This window comes from Phyllostomus hastatus, unplaced genomic scaffold, assembly GCF_019186645.2.
Source record: "Phyllostomus hastatus isolate PE091 unplaced genomic scaffold, TTU_PhHast_1.1 phas_contig_34, whole genome shotgun sequence".
Taxonomy (NCBI): Eukaryota; Metazoa; Chordata; class Mammalia; order Chiroptera; family Phyllostomidae; genus Phyllostomus; species Phyllostomus hastatus.
The window spans coordinates 30,620,946-30,638,847 of NW_025333857.1; the positions used below are offsets into that span (position 1 = coordinate 30,620,946).

At 37.9% G+C, this 17,902-nt stretch overlaps 1 protein-coding gene across 1 annotated transcript in view; it reads left to right on the forward strand.

The window, feature by feature from the left end:
* MAMDC2 (MAM domain containing 2) overlaps nucleotides 1-17,902 on the forward strand; it is a 125,806-nt gene that overhangs the window by 87,883 nt on the left and 20,021 nt on the right. The window contains exons 10-11 of the mRNA XM_045840178.1: nucleotides 13,748-13,841; nucleotides 15,704-15,856. Coding sequence (XP_045696134.1) covers nucleotides 13,748-13,841; nucleotides 15,704-15,856 — 247 coding nt within the window. The remainder of the gene's footprint in view (nucleotides 1-13,747; nucleotides 13,842-15,703; nucleotides 15,857-17,902) is intronic.

Consider the following 17,902-nt stretch of genomic DNA (forward strand, 5'->3'; position numbering starts at 1 on the left):
AATAAAAAAATAAAATAGCAAGTGAGTTTACTTCCTATGCCTGGTAAGTGGCAAAGCTGGGATTTGAACCATGGTCTATCCAACTCTGAAGCTTTCCCTTTGGAGTTTTTCTTTGGATACTCAAAGTTTTATCCTTGGGGCTTAGACATCTCCTATTTTACGTAATTCTTACAACATTCCTGTAAGGAAAAGAATAGATCTCCTTTAATGCCCTTGGCATCCTAGAATGCAGAGTAAGACTAACCCAAGGTCATGTTCTACTAGAAATGGATGTCTAAGCTCAGAGCTTAAAGCTGCACTGTTGTGGGAAAGAACCTTTCTTGCCTCTGTTTTATGTCCTCACCACCCCAGTCCTGAAGCAGTTAGGTGTGGTTAGTCAGGGCCCAACTCAAAGAGAACAAATGGCTGCATTTCACTCCCATTCCATAGCTCAGAAGCCACGTATTTGAATTTTGACTGCACCTAGCCTAATCATGATGCTAATTTTCACTAGTGGAAATGTTTGGTAGATATGTTTGAGCATGCTACTTACACAAAGTAATAACAACAACCCCTTACATTTGCATTGCATTTTTACTAAACCTGCTTTTGTGAACATTATTTTCACCTTTCATTGAGCTGTAATGTGAAATGGGAGCTGAACCGAGTGAGGGGCAGCCTGGACAGAACTGGAAAGAAGTCAAACCTTTCAGCTTCCCTCCCCCTTGTTTCTCCCTCCTGACTCCTAATACCCACATGCTGCCTTATCTGTGCCTTCCCAGATGTGTTCACTCTGGATGTTTCTTTGACCTTTCTTTCCCCTATTAGTTCTTGCCCAGCCTGTTTGGAGTGCAGTGGGCTGATTCAATTTAAAATTCCCTAGCTATCTCCACTGGCATGTCTACTGTTTGATGGAAACTATAATATACAGCTCTATTTAAGGAATGATAGCAATGTTAAGAATTTCCCTGAGACCTTTCTAGCAGAATAGCTGGGCAATGGACTCTATGTGATGTTGTCACACCAACAGGAACTTCTACTGAACACTTTCTCTGCACTAGGCAACATGCTGAGCATTCATTTGATGCTATCGCACCCTAGGAAGGAAAGTGTTGCAGCCCCATTTAAAAGATGAGGAAAATTTGGGCAGAAATTTAAAGGCATTGTTTAACAGCACACAGCTATTAAGTGGCAAAACTGAGAGGTAAATCCAGGCCGTTTGGACTCCAGACTAAAAATTACAGTTGACATTCAATATTAGTTTCAGGTATACAGCTTCCTGGTTAGATATTTATATAACCTACAAGATATGGTCCCCCTGATAAGTCTAGTACCCACCTGACACTGTACATAGTTATTTCAATATTATCGACTATATTCCCTGTGCTGTACTTTACATCCCCGTGACTGCACTGTACTTCTTAATCACTTCACCTTTTTTACCCATGCTTTTTATACTATATGCCTTTAAGCTTCCCAAACTGCTCCTGACTAACATGGAAAGTGTAGGATCAGGTGAGAATGGGAGCTCAGCCCTATCTCAAGATTCCTGAGAATTTCTAGGACTTTATTACTAATGATGAGTTATTCTATTATGGAAATAACTTTGGCTCCTAGGAGGGGTCAAAAGTCCAGTGGTTCAATACAGACAAGGGAGCGCTGTGGGCTGGAGGGAAATAGAGCATCATGCATAAGGGGCTGGGCTATGGGTTCAGTGCCACCAATGCCTGGTGCTTTGGGCTAGTTATGTAACCTTCCTGAGCCCTGTTTGTCTTCATATGTAAAATGGGTAGCTAGTAGTACCTACCTCACAGGCTTACGATGAAGATCAAATGAGATGCATCAGATAAAGCCCTTAACATGTACCTGGCACCATAGTTAGCATTTATTAAATGTAGCTGGAAAGAGAGAGAGAAAAATGAACAACAGAGACGAAATAATTTTTTCTAGGTCCTCATCCTCATAAGGTTTCACAGGCAACATCTCTTTAGTCCATGGCTATTTCTGCACCTTGATTTTTTGTTGCAAAGTATTCTATAAGCTGCAAATCAAGTCAGAGTTGAATCTTTATAAAGATTTAAAATAAAATCTTTATTTTAATAGCACTAGACTTTCTTCATGAAATGGTTGCTTTTACACAATCATGGAAAGCCCAAAATAACTTTTTAATGTTTTAGAAACATTTTGAAAGGGCAGGAGTCATAAAATGGTTTTCCTGACCTGTTTTTCCCCAGCACGTTACTATTAAATAGAGAGCAGCTAATTGAGTTACCTTGAGACATGAGTACACCAGAGAGGGTAATGAGAGGCAACAGTTCTCTCCAGAATGCTTTTCCGTAAAAGCCAGATGTCAGCAAGACTATAGAGCTGTTGTCAGAAATTCCATAATGATAGTGCGCAAACATTAGCCTTGTGCATTTAAATCCTTAGTTTGACATTATGCTTGGATACCATAACATATATTAGGTCCTGTAATATCTCCTGGTTTGAAGTTGGTTTTCCCTTCAACAAAGATCTTTAAGTGGTCTGTTAATTAGAAGCATTGAGAGGAACCCAATATTCTGTTCATTAAATATTTCGTTTGGAAAAAAATGTTAAGTGGTCTATAAATGAGAGAATGACCATTCTGTTTCATCCGGGTCTGACTTAATGATCAGCTCAGCAATCATTAAAATCTTCATGGTAAACTCTTCTAATTCTACATCTTTATTGTAGGATTTAAAAAACATATAAACTTCAGCCCTGGCTGGTGTGGTTCAGTGAAATGAGTGCCAGCCTGTGAATCAAAAGGTCGCTGGTTCTGTTCCCAGTCAGGGCACATGCCTGGGTTGTGGGCTAGGTTCTTAGGAAGGAGCACTGGAAAGACAACCACACACTGATGTTTCTCTTCCCTCTCCTTCTCCTTCCTTCCCCTCTCGAAAAATAAATAAATATAAAATTAAAATTAAAAGACATATAAACTTCAAAAGTCATTTAGAGAAAACCCCCATTTGGCCAATCTGAAAAATTTAAATACATTTTTTCACCAGACGACATCCTTATGTCAGCCCTTCTCAGGGTATGCCCCATGGGGTACAAATTTCTTGAGCTGTTCCATTGAAAAAGTGTTCTGTAGTCAAAGGACTTGGGGAAATCTTGCGTACTAGATCTCTATTCTTCCGCATACACGTAAGAAGATTCACAATGCAGAGTAACCTATGAGAAACACTGGTAAGTGCTAAATGAAAGAATTCTGTTTAAGGTGGCAGTTCCCTCTAAGTACTTCCCACGGAACCCTTGTCTTATGTAGCCCCTTTTAGCATTCTTCTACTGTCGTAGCATTTAATGCATTATATTGAAGTTGTCTTTTTACCTGCCTGTTTACATTAATCAGATGCCTGTAAGCTTGTGGAGAGCAAATGTCCATGTCATATTAATTTTTTTATTTCTCATGCAAACATAATTTATGGAGAAAAATGGGCACTCAGGAAATAAGAAGGAGAACTGAACTGTCAAAAACAATGTGTCGATGGCCATGGCAAGGAAGAATAACATAAATCCATCAAAGGAAGAAGGGAAATTAAACATTTCTGCCTTTGGGTCATTTAAACCATAATCACTTATAGCCCAATATCTGAGCAATGTTTTCTGTGAGAAATTTCCATGTGAACACTTAAAAGCAAGAATACCCCGCTGGCATGGATACAAAGACACACACAGACATGTATGTGCCATGTTTGATGTGGGCCTTTTTATGATTACAGTCATTAAAACCAAAACTGTGACTTTTCCCTCTGGAAAAACCAAGCATTTCTTACCTTGTACCACTTTCCTGTACCTGAACACTGATGGGAGATCTTGTCATCCCTCTTAATTTTCCTGATCCCCTGTCCCCCCAACACAGCTTTTCCAGTCTCCATTCTATGCCCGTGGTCAGTGATGTGCTCACTTCCACGTGGCACTCTCCCCACCCCAGATCCTTCCGGCTTCTCCCACCTTGGTCCTCTTAACCCTGGGAATCCTGGCAGCTCCTTTCATTACCCCCCACCCCTCCCCAACCCAAACCCTAATGCTAACCACTGCCTCACTCTCAGCACAGCTGGCAAAAATGAGACCGATGAATCTCTTCTGTCCCCTTCATGCTGCTGGGAAAGCCTTTTTATACATCTCATCTCTGGTTGACTTCCCCTCTCATTCCCCACACAGATGTTGAGATCCACTTTCATTCACAAGTTTCCAGCTTGTTCTCCCTGCCTCATTTTTAGGATGTGACCTCCTGGGTTCATCTCCCAAAGGATGAAGGCATTCAGCACAGCCTCTTCTATTCTGTTCCTCACTGAATCCTCACCTGCCTGTCTTTGCTGCCTGATGAATCTGACACTACAAACCGACCCATCTATACATTTAATCTCACCTCCTCCCCCCTCTGGGACCTTATTTCATAAATTATTCCCTCTCCTGTAAATCCTTGATCACCATTAGTCCTTTGTACACTGCCAACATATGTTGGTCACAAAGATGAACAATAAACCTTCCTTTCACTTTCATACCCAGTTAAGCTGCTACCCTACTCCATTCCTGTAGTTCTCAAAGTTCTTGAAAAATGCATCCTCAATTACTGTCTATGCTCCTGTGCAGTTTCTAATTCCCCAAATCCTTGCCTCCCACCTCTGCCTTCCTCCCCCAGTGCTCTCTCTCAAAGGGTTTATCCCATTGATCTTGCTGCAGAAATCATCATGCCTGAGACAATCCCATCCTTCTCTCAAAGTGCATCTCAAGTGCCCCTTTCTTTTTGAATCTATACAGTCATTAATGTATATCTTACTTGTGAGGATGAGATTTGTATAACAAAGGATCCTGTGTCTGGTGCAGGAAGACTTGACCTAAGTCTTGACTCTGGCATTAACTGTGTAGATCAGAATGTCAAGTCACCTCTCTATGAAGCAAGGACCTGTTTTAGGAGAACTGATCAGTCTCCTCCACCTCCTGTTTTATTTTTAGGCACCTTAACAACAGGAACTGCCTTTTAATGTTGTGGAGCACAGTCCTTGTGGAGAGCTGTCTCTATTTCTTTATTTCTTCTTAAAATAATTTCCTTTTAGCAAAAAAAAATCAATAAAATTTAAATGTTTGATTTGGATTTCTGCTTCTAAAATCTTCCTTTTAACTTTGCCCTTTAATAGTGAAATGTGACTAGATGCAAAATATCAAGTGCTCTGATATTTTTAAAGGTAATACTTGGAAGTTCATCAAATAGAAGTGCAGGTCTAGTAAGTGTCTGGAGAGACCTAAAAATAGGTGGCTATTTAATAACAAGATACTGGCTATAAAGGGATTAAGGAACCAGAAAACCAGTGGGTAGACAAGATACATAAGGGAGATAATCGTGTCACATTTCATGATGTCTGGGAATACTGGGTAGGAGTTTCCCCAGCATAACGAAAGCCGGGCAGCTGAGTACAAAGTGAAAATAGCAAGACCATCCATTGCTGACAAGATAACCAGCATATATGGAACAGAATAAAGTGGTTCCATGCACAGAGCACAGAATATTATACTGTTAAGTGGAATAAGAAATGAATGGAGAGGCTAAGTTTGGAAAAGGGGACTACTCTTGAGTTTTTCAAACTATATTTATGTTGTCAGTCCAGGAATTCTACTTTAAAGATGAAAAAGGCAGGATTGAGATACTCTGGGTTGTGGTTTGTTTGTTTGTTTATTTTCCTTTGGGTATTTGTTGAGGATTTCTGCATTTCATGCCAGCTTCTGGGGAAGTGACTGGAAAAACCGATTAGCACAACTGGTGGTTGTTAACACAGCCTCAATGGGTGTGGTGCTTATGTTGACATATTCTTTCATGGCTTCCCAGGGAATTAATTTCACGAAATATTGCTGATTGCCACATTTGCCTTCCTGGTACCACGGAGATATCTGAAAAGACAGAATAGACATTCTTTCTCCACATTTTTATTAATAAGCTGAATTAAGTCAAACACTTATGCCAAGAGTTGTTTAAAATCCAAAAGCACTACCTTTCATCACACTTCTAAACTTCTAATCCTATATTTCACAGCCTTAAAATGGTTGCATTTCTAGGGATTCTTTTCCCAAGTGTTTTGGATGAGGCAATGTTTTTGATATTCACACTGAGATTCTCTAGAGATCTTCTAGTTTTCTGAGCTCATAGACCAGGCAACTATAAGCTCAAAGCACTAACTAGAAAATTGATGAATCACACATTAATAAAGACTCTCTCCTTTCACCTGGGGAAGAAAACTCATACACATATGAGTTATATATATATGAATATTTAAATATATCATGTGTGTGTGTATATACACACATATATATTACCCTGGAGAGGTGAGGATGCAAGGAAATAAGTACCCTCATAATCTCCAGTGTAAGGCTAAATTGATATAATATTTCTGTAGGACAATTCAGTTACATGCATCAGAAAGAAAGCCCCCTAACATACATACCTTTTGCTATAACAATTGTACTTCTATGGTGTTTATCATAAGGAAATAACAGTGGTTATGCACAAAGATTTAGCTACCAAAATTCATCTCAGCACTAGTTACAATATTGAGAAATTGGAAACTGTCCAGTTATCTATTAGTAGGGGTTGGTTAAATAAGTTGTAGCATAGCTAATAAGGCTTTTGTATGATGTAAGCTTTAACCACAGACCTTCTTCAAGTCAGAGATCTGACTTTGCCTTGGGAATCATTGAAAATATGACCAAAAACCCTGTGTGTCTCAGACATGAGTGGAGCAAAGCCTGGTTATTGGCAGGGCACTGCTTAAACTGTATGCTATCTTCTGATCCTGGAGAAGTTCATCCAGGGTGGGGATGAGCTCTCGAGGGTCAAGAAAAAGACCTGGAATCTTCCTTTTGTGTTGTTTATTGATGGCTCTCTGCCTGTCTTCTGGAAGTACTGACATTTTTATATCTCCATCCAAGTGAGCCAGCACAATAGTTCTATATTATGAAGTCTACCCTTGGACTTGAAAATTAAATTGGTTATTACATCACATTACATTACATTAGTCAGGAAAGTATTTGGCCAGAGGCCTTCCCTAAGGGTGGTGGGTCAGAGATAAACCACATCGTATGTCCACCCAACATTGTGCTTAAGGTCACCTGCCTCCTGAGGAGAGTATTAAAAGGCAGGAAGGCAATCATGTCTAATTTCCTTCAATGATGATGAAAGGTTTTTGAGATAATTAGATATAATAATGTCCTCATCATTAGGGTGTGGAAATAGCCTCCAAAACACTAAAAATGATATTATCTTACCTTTGTCTCATGTTCATTTTTTTCAGAGGCTTTTCATGTTTATTTTCCTTTTGGATCCTCAATATCAATTGTGTGGGATCAGGTATCTGTGTCTCACAATGAGAAGAACATGAATTTGGCAATCTGACAGCCCTTGCTCCCCCAAACAAAGGAAAGGAAGTGAAAATGGGTACAAATGTAGATAAGGTTGTAGGTGTGGATGCTGGGATTTGAGGGCATGCTCTCCTATGGACCCAAATTTTCAGTGTGGAGCGGGAGGTAAGGTCGTCAGCTAAGGGAGTGAAGGACGTCAGTGAGGGGAGGGAACACCTGCTATGGAGAGGCGAGGTTTCAGCGTCGCTAGTCCTGAAATTCAGCCACCATCTAGTGCCAGGCAACCAATTTCTGTATAAACAGACACAAGGTATAACGATAGGAAGCTGGTTGTAAACGTAGGTCACAGACATGTTTGCTTCACTGCAATTAGTTGGATAGTTTCAAGCCTTTCAGAATCATATTTTAGAATACCTGAAGCAGAAGGGGAAATGAGCATGTTGGTATAGTGAAATATGCTGTTTCATGCCTGGGTCTGCAGCTGGCTATTGTATGACCTTGAGTTTATATCACAGTGGCCTTTTCCTCATTCCTCATTCTAAAAAATGACTGATTCTGATGTCTGTTCTGGAATCTTCCCTCCCTTCATAGTGACCAAAAGATTTTAAAAACCATGTAGATTTCTTAAATCAGTGAAAGGAGAGATTTGGATATTAACCTGATATTAACCTGGATATTAACCAGCAAAATAGCAATGGAAAAACTTTGCTATATATCTGCAAGTCTACCAGAGCGTGTCCTCTGCCCCAGAATGGAAGGTTCCTATAAGAAGAAAGATTTATGCTGGGAGAGGTGAAAAGCTGCTCAATCTTTGTTGCTCATCAAAGCCAAAATTTGAATTAAATCAGATGAGACTTTATAGTGAAAGAAAAGAAAAGACAAAACAAAACAGATGGGTCATTTAAGAAAAAAGCGTTGGTCAGCTAAAGACATTTAAAAACACATGTCATTCTGCCTTTTGTGGCTTCTGAAGTCTAAATACAGTATCTGCAGGAGGCAGGTAGTTACAATTTAGCAACTATTTCCCAAAGTGCTGACGTCTCATACTCATTTTTCTAGATAAAGCTCTACTCAGCCTGTCTTTAGGGATTTGTGAAAATTTTGACCCTTGAGTCAAGTGTCTTAATTTTTGAATTTTTGTTTTGTTTTGCTTTGTGTTTTCCTGTTTTTAAAATTCTGTTACAACTTATTGTCAAATAGTTAAATGACTACAATTGCATCACATAGTATATCCTGCAATTGTGTCAGAAGCAACTTTATGAAAAGCTCTGGAATTTCACTAACAAGATTATAGTCATTTTGTGAATAATTATTCCACCTACTCTGTAGTTGCCATATCCAAATTTATCTGTGCAAGTGATTTCCAAGGATTTTTAACCTCATCAGACGAAAAGTTAAATTTAACCTCAATAATCAACCCTCTGGTAGATTGTTGAGGTCCACCACTTGTAATAAGGGCCTAACTAGGTTCATTTTTTGAACATGGGTAATTTATGGTATTGTTGGCATAGGATTAAAATGTTCCTATGTGAAGACAGAAGGCCATTTCTGGAAACTATCATTCATATGCTAATTATAGGCCTTACTGGGGCTGTTCAGTTGGTAGAGTAGGTGGTAGACTAACTCACCCAACAACCTGGCCAACTCTGTCTGTCCAGCAAGCTATGGAAACTACTTTAAAAGACAGTGGAAAAAAAATACAGTGAAAAACCAGTTCATACAGATGATGATTTCTAACTGCACTGGAGGTTTGTGTTCATATATTTCACAGCTCCCTGCAAAATTTTATTTCCTCCCTCCCTCAGGAAAAAAAAATTATTTATTGTGTTGGGTATCCTTACCTTAAATTATGAGGCTTCATAAAGTTAAAATCAGTAACCCTAATTCTTTTAAAAATCTAATCTGTCTTGGTTTGGGAAAATAAGTTTCCGACATACCTGTTTCTCTACTTTTGTTCCCCTCTAGGTGCTTTAACCAGGAACTTTTATGGAGTTTCCCTAACCTAGGGGCTGCCCAGCCCCTCTGCTTAACCAATCTTGTGGTTGGGTTTCTATACACACCCTCTCTCCACCCCACTGCTTCCCCTGCACCCCCAAAGAACTTTAGAAAAGAGTTAAAATTATATATGCTGAGGAAACTTTGCTCAGTTACTTTTTAGGATTATGTTGTTTTGAAGCAGTAGATAATTCTTTTCCAAAAGGGAGAACGATGAAAACAAAGCAGAGATGCTGTTGCCCCTGGACAGCGTGCAGCTCTGGAAGCAGGGACTCGGAGCAGCAAAGCCGAGGTCATCTCAGGGGTGATTATGCAGTTGGAGGGTTAGTGTGGCTCCCTTGCTTTTTCACTTCTTTCTTTGACTTTTGTTTCCAGGGCTTGAGGGTATTTCATTCTTTATTTGAACCACCACCCAGTGATGTCCAGGAGACAAAACTAACTCAGTCCAGCCCGCTTTTAAAACAGACAGCTGTCCCGTTCTGACCTGGGAGAACAAGGAGGTTGAAACTGACAGTGAGAATGATCTAAAGGGGCCCAGCTCTGGGCGAACACCAAATAGGAATTTAGTAAATGGGGTTTTCTACCACCCTTGACCAGTGATTCTCAGCCAGAGGAGATCTTGCCCCCACCCCACAAGGGATATTTGGCAATGTCGGGAGATGTGTTTGATTGTTAGGACTTGGGGGTGGTAATCGGTATCTAATGGGCAGAGACCAGGGTTGCTGCTTTACATTCTACAATGCATAGGGGAATCCCCAGCAACAAAAAAGGATCTGGACCAAAATATCAAAAATGCTGAGATCGGAACACCGTGCTGTAGATAAATGACCATGTGTAATGCCTATTTTTAGAATAATAAAAAATAAATAATATTGTTGATTCTTACATGACTGTATTTAAAAGTATTTGCAAATATGATTCTATAGCTCTCCATTCATTGCCTATTTGTGTTTCCAAATTTAGTCTAGGTACGATCTCTCAACAGTGAATATTCTCTGTCAAACAAAAATGTTAAAATATCACCAGTACCTAAAAAATGGAAGTTTAGCACACTGAAACAAATTGAGATTTGCATAAAATCAGAAACACCTGTTTACAGGATATCATTTTACTTTATTCCTCCTTTTCTCCCCTCTCAAATAGATACTATTATAGACTCAAGTTGCCTAGGAATTTTGCCCCAGTCTTTAGAAATATTCCACTTGCTTTGAAGTACTGCCTAAAATGAGATAAACAGTCTTTTTAAAAAGATCTATAAATAAACAAGAGGTTATTCCTCAAGAATCTCAACTATGACCAATTCCATTCTTGTCACATTCTTTTTTTTTCTTTTCTTTTTTTAATGATTTTATTGTTATTCAATTACAGTTGTCAGCATTTACCCCCCAAACTCCCCCTCCCCACCCCAGCTAAACCCAACTCCCTCCCTTGCTTCCATCTCCCACACCACCCCTGCTTGGTTTTGTCCATGTGCCCCTTATAGTTGTTTCTGAAAACCCTTCCTCCCAATTGTCCCCTCCCCCCTCCCCTCTGGTTACTGTCAGATTGTTCTTAATTTCAATGTCTCTGGTTATACTTTGCTTGCTTTTTTCCTTTGTTGATTAGGTTCCTGTTAAAGGTGAGATGATATGGTATTTTAACTGGACCCAGGGACAGAGTTCATAAGAACAGACCAAGATGTCAGGCCTTCCCTTTGTCCTGTGTCAACAAGGCCCCATCATCAGCTTCCTATGTCACAGACTACCCTAAAATAACCTTTCCACCTCAAGTAGCCCTCACAATGTAAGATGGTGGCATAAGAATAGGAGCTGACATTGTGGGCATTATTAATAGCAGGGTGGAAAATCCAACGTGTTTACCCAAACAAGCTGCTCTTGAGTTTGTTTTGTGTGTTGGAATGCTGATAGACAACTGCCAGACAGATCTGAGGTTTGAAGCCATAGTTTGAATCTAGCCCGTAGCTGACTGACTGAGGACCTTTCGTCAGACAGAACAAACAGCCTGTGGTATGGCTAGTACTCAACGTGTGCAGAGTTCTAAGATAAGCACAACCTAGTGGCCTGCAGTTGTCTAGAACATCTTTAGCATTTCACCAAACCCTCTGTGGCAAGTCACAAATTGTTTGGAATGCGCAGAAGGAGCCAGGAAGTTCTATCCAGTGGAACTTTCTGCAATGAGGAGATAGTGTGTATCTGCTGTCTCCAGTTTTGTCGGCCACTAGCACCATGTGGCTCTTGAGCACTTGACATGTGGGTAGTGTGACTGAAGAAATGCATTTTTAATTTTATTTCATTTTAAGTTAAATTAGCCACATGTCTTAGTGACTATCATAAGAAACAGTGCCAATCAAGGAAACACATTCTCATTCCACATCTTAATTATGGATATCCTGACTCCTTTTTCTGTTGTTTAAATTATAAATATAATAAAATTATAGACTATTTAGAAAATAAGGGAATATTCTATTTACTTCTTCAAATTTCATGAACCTAATGTAATTGTTATAAATTTGCTCAATTTTCAAAGTTTTTCTCCATACATTTTTAGATGCATTAGGTATTTTACCTTGTTTTATTTCTTATAACCAGCTTTTTCCACTTAACATTATGAGAGGAATATATTTCTGTATTATTAAATAATATTTACAAGCTATCAGAGGTAATGATTACCTATTTCTTAGATTGTGGTAACACAGTTTATTTTCTCTATTTTTGAAATCTTGGGATTGTTTCATTTGTTTGGTTTTATGATCATTATAAAATAAAGCTGTAGTAAACATATGAAAGCATGTTAATATTTCTTCTTTTTAGAATGCATTTACACACCAGATAGTTGACTCTTATTCAAGTAAATGATGAATCATTTCACTACCATAGATTCATTTGGGAAAAGTGCTTTTCACTATTCTTGTGAAAAATAGACTTTAAAGCCTCCAAAAGGATAGGAAATCAAGACTTTTTCTCTCTGCAGCATAATTAATTAAGTAAATTATGAGAAAGACTGCTATTCCTTCTCATATAACAATAAAAACTCCTAATAAAATATAATTGCATTCAGGGTTGATGACACAGACCTTTGCTTTGCAAATAAGTTCCCAGGCATCACTCCTGCAAGTAAAATATTTTCCATGTTCAGATAACTTGCAGACTCTCTAGAATCTCCAAAGATGAGAAAATTAACAAGGTTAAATATTTTCCCTTAAATTGGTATAGTTATATAGTCACATCTCCAAACTATACTTTTTATCATTTACGACAATATAAACATAGTCCAAGTAAAGTTTCACACATCTTAGAATTAGTAATTATGCTGAAGATCTTGGCTTAAAACATTTTATATTTTGCATACTGGTAAACTGTCATGTGATTTTTTAAAAATTCTTTTTAAAGAAATTCTATATTCTGACAGCTGTCATCATCAAAGAATCGAGGGATCCTACTGATAACATGGATGAATTTAAGATATAACCCACTGGGTAGTATAACCTAAAAATTCAGATGTTCTCATTATTTATGATATTGGTTTCAGCTTCTGTTATATCTTCCTTCGTCTTTGAGTTAAGACTTGGATTTGAGAAACTGAATGTGGATCGAATAACCTTGTCCTAATTAAACATTAGGTTGTACATTCCAAGCAGCTTTGTAAACCACAAAGTACCGTGGAAATCTAAATGTTTCAAAAAGTGCTATATCTCCTACATATGAAAAGTAGACTTTAAATTGGTCTAATGAAAACAAATACAAGACTTTTTTTCTCTCTTGCATAATGACTTTAATCATTTATGGTATAGATTTGTTTTTCCTTTATATACAACAGTAAAAACTGTTTGGTCTGATAAAATAACTGCGTTTAGGCTTTTATTAGCAATACCATCCCAGGGGCATAGATATTTGGATGGGTGGGGCGGGAATAGAATCTAAGTCCCCAGAAGGCAAATCACAGGGACTTCATTCTCAATATGAATGAAGCACAGTGCCACAAAGTCATTTCAGAAAATCAATAGTGTTTGTGCTGTGTTTGTAAAAAGGCTTGGAACACCATCAACTCTGCATGCACTTTATAGATTATCTGGGGAAAATATTTAAAACTTAATGGGTTTTCCTTTGCCACCCAGTTAACCTGTTTCCCTCAATTCTTTAAAGAACACAAACTCACTTCAGCATTAATGTACACAACATATCATTATGAGGTTGACTCTGCTGTAAAAATCAGTAGAGGCAATTCCAGGGTTATATGTAATGGTTCCCCACGACTCATGCCAGTGTGATCTGTTGTTGGACAATGCAGAGGGGTCTGCCATTTGTTTATTTATACCTGTTGTGCTAAGTAAATCCCAGGTTGTAAGAAGTTCCCATTTTTAGTCAACAGAATTCATAGTTCTGTTTTTTTTGAATTGCAGGTGGTTTTCATGAGCCTTTGCAAAAGTTTCTGGGACTGTGGACTTGTAGCCCTGGATGACATTACAGTAGAATTGGGAAGCTGCTGGTCTCCAGGTAAGACAGCCATCACCTCAGCTCTCCTTGTCTTCCTGGCCTACACAAGACATTGCCTGTTTCTCTAAGAACATACAACATACATGCAGTCTGAGTTAGTCTATCCCTGGCTTTTCTTGCCAGAAGTGCCTTTCTACAGAGCTGTGGGATTTAAAAATGAAGATTCAAATGCAGTGTGTGACTTTGTCCACATGACTTGACCCTTGTATCCTCATCTGTAAGAGAAGAAGTAATACCTACCTGAATACTGGTGATAATACACAGAAGTTCTCTAGCCTAGGACCTGGCACCAAGCTGGGCTTTAAAAACAAACACCTCCTATTATAATCACTATTGATATTTTTATTGTCATTGTCTTACATAAAAATGCAGATTTTGAAGCAACAGTGAATAAATTGTTATTATACAGATAGTATGCTAAACATATACAGGGTGGGGCAAAAGTAGATTTACAGTTGTTTATACAAAAAATAACACAATAATTAATAAATAATAATATAATAATAAATTCTCTCATACTCATAACTGTAAACCTATTTTTGCTCCACCCTATAATTTTAAAATAATAATAAAATAAAGGAGTTCCAAGTGAATGAAATGACAAGAGAACAATGGACCCAGCACTGATGATGGTGACAAAGTAAAGGTGGTAGCCATGTGCGGGGCCTTATGTGTAATGAGAAAAGAGGCACACCTCAAACCAGATCATTGGTCTGTGTCTGCTAATTACCAATGCATCTTAAATCACGGGTATCCATTTCTTTAACAAACAGGCAAATGGTGGTAGCAATCTGGCTCTGGAGAATAATCTCTGTGTTTATATAATTAAAAGACAATTTGTTTTTAGTCACTTGACTTGCCGGCACTGCAAGGACAAAACAAGGAAGAGCAAGATAAAAATCCCTACACTCATGATGTAGAAAAGGGAACGAGGCTTCATTAGCTTGTACTAATAAGCAAAGTAAAATGAAATAAAATAATTACCATGCAAGAGATATGAAGTACAGCCTATTTATTAGAGAAATTTGCTAAGAATCAAATATAGAAGGTACAACCAAGTTTGGCCAAAGGAGAAGTCCCAAGTAAGTCGGGAGGTGGCCCCATTGTAATGCTAATAACTATTAAAGCTATTGAAGATAGCAGCCAAAGACATCAACTTTGTTTTTAGAAATGAAAAATAAGATTTCAAGTAGAAAAACGCCAAATTTTAATATTAATTTAGCTAATATTTATTGAAAACCCCATGTTCTAAACACTTGACATATATCATCTCATTTAATCCTCACACTCTGTAGGGTAATTAATATCCCTACATCACAGATAAGAATGTGGATGCACAGAAAAATTGAGGAATCTGTTCCACACAAACTAAGCTATGCCTCTAGAAGCACATTGAGCTCTCTCTCTCATTCTTCCCCTCCTCCTGAGCAACTGAGCAACTGTGGAGCTGTTCTGAGAACTCTCTTCAGTCATTCTGTATTTCTGAAGATAGATCTAGTATTGTGAATCTTACTGTTTTCCATATTTCCATAAGGACAGCATACTGCCAATTTATAGAGTTTGTAAATGCATTCCCATGAAAAAAACTCACAAGTCAGACAGCATTTCTTTCTCAAAGTAAACCAGTACTTTTTGGTCTAGATTCCTGATTGTTCTCTGCCTTTGGCAGGACCCACAGCAGAGTCTAGACTCTAGCTAGAGGCAACAGCTGGAGAGCTGCTGGGTGGTGGGTGCTCCCTCTACATCTGCATGACATATGATCCGATGACACTCATACATGCAGAGTGGGCTGTCAGAGAGCCATGGAACACATGTTCATTGAAAGTGCCTCATTAATTGCAACACCGGCTGTTTCCTTTCAGAGAAGCTTTCACCTCCACCTGGAGAATGTACTTTTGAACACGATGAATGTGACTTTACTCAGGAGAGAAGAAACCGGAGCAGCTGGCATAGGAGGAGGGGAGAAACTCCCACCTCCTACACAGGACCAAAGGGAGATCACACTACTGGGGTAGGTGAGTTATGCCACATGGTGCCGTTTCCTAAGGAAACCTAAAATAGCCTGTTAAGGGTAGTTACTGAATTTTGAAATGTGCAAATTTATGTCTTGTGACTAGAATGTACTACAAATGTGACTCTACACACATGGGCTAAATAATTCAATATCTGCATGTTCCTTCCATTTATTATGTCGCTTATGTACCTTGCTGCAAAGAGGAGTTAAATGGGCTTACAAAGATATGCACATGAAGTTAACTTAATTAGAAGTAGGTTAAAAAGGAGAGAGTGGTGAAAGTTTAAAGAAGAAAAATGGTGATGTAAACTTGGAGCAGGGACTGAAGCCTAGTACAGAGAAGGTACGGGCAGATGGAGGGGGCATGCATGTGTGACTCTGCCCGGACAAAGATGGAAAGCTCATCCATTCATACCCTTCGTGAATTCAATCCTTTGCAATTAGTTGAGATACTTCATTATCCAACATGTAGTCAATTTAAGTAAATGTTCTATATGTACCAGAAAGGAATGTATATTTTGTTGTTGTGTGTAGTGGTCTATGTACTTGTTTAGCTCGTAATCATGTTCATATTTTCTATATTTTTACTGATTTTTTAATCTATTCAGTTGAGAGGTATATTACTTTCCCATTATGATTGTGAATTCATTTGTTTCTCATTGTAGTTCCATCATTTCTTGCTTATATATACTATTTTGGAGCTATGTTATTAGGCATATGCAAATTTATAATCATTATATCTCTGTGGTAAATAAGCTGTTCTATTATTATGAAGTCTCCCCTTCTCTCTAGTAATACTTATTTTTAAGTCTACTTTGCCTGATATTACCATTGCTTCACCAGCTTTGTTACTAGTATTTATGTTTCTTTCTCCATCCTTAAACTTTCAAACTTTCTATATACTTTTTTTACGTATAATATGGCTCTTGTATTTAGCATTAGTTGAGTTTCCTATTTTATCCAGTCTCACAATCTTGTCTTTTCATTGGACTTATTTGGATCATTAATATATTATGTAATTACTAGTATATTTGGACTTACATTTACTTCTTTATTATTCTGATAGTATTTTACTAGTCTTATTCTTTTAAAGGTTGCTGTACTATTTGTCTTGTGTTTTATTTCTACATATGTTAAGCCCCAGAAGATATTACTGGGTTGGTCTTCTTTTATACTTACTCACATATTTCCCCATTACATTAGTCTTCATTCCTTTCTGTATTTCCATGTTTGTCTCTTGAATGTTTTTTGTAGGAAATGATTTTCTTTTGCCAAAAGTATTTTCTCCTGCATTTAATTTTTGTTTTATTGGTGTAAATCTGCTAATGATGAATTCTCTCAGTTTTTGTTTGTCCGAGAATATCTTTATTTTTCCTCCAGATTTGAAGGTATTTTTGCTGAGAATAGAATTCTAATTTTATGATTAATTTTTAAAATTTTTAACATTATAATTTTTTATTTTAATTGTTGTTGCAGTACAATTTTCTATCTTTTACTCCCATCCCAACCCACCCACCCAGCCTTCCCCTCCTCCCTCCCATTTCCACCCGCCCCTAGTTTTTATCCATGTGTCCTTTATACTTGTTTCTGTAAACCCTTCCCCCTTTCCCCTGAAATTCCCCTGAAATTCCCTCTCCTCTCCCCTCTGAACACTATCAGTCTGTTCTTATGATTAATTTTTTTAATCAGACATTTAAAGATATTGTTCAGTTGTCTTCAGGCTTCTCTCATTCCCATTGGTCAGTTGTCAGTCATATAGTCATCCCTTGAAAGTGTACATTTATCCTCTGGATGCTTTTAATATTTTCTCTTTATGTTTGTTTGATCTTTAATGTTTTTGAATGATATGCATGTGCATTATTTTCCTTGTAATTATTCTATTTTGGTGTTCATTGAACTTTAGTAATCTTTAGGTTGTGGTCTTTCATCAGTTTTTAAAAATCTTTGATCTTTACCTTGTCACATATTGCCTCTATCTCATTCTGTCTTCTCTCTTTCTGAGATTTCAATTACACATACTGTACAAGTTCTCACCTTGTATTATAGA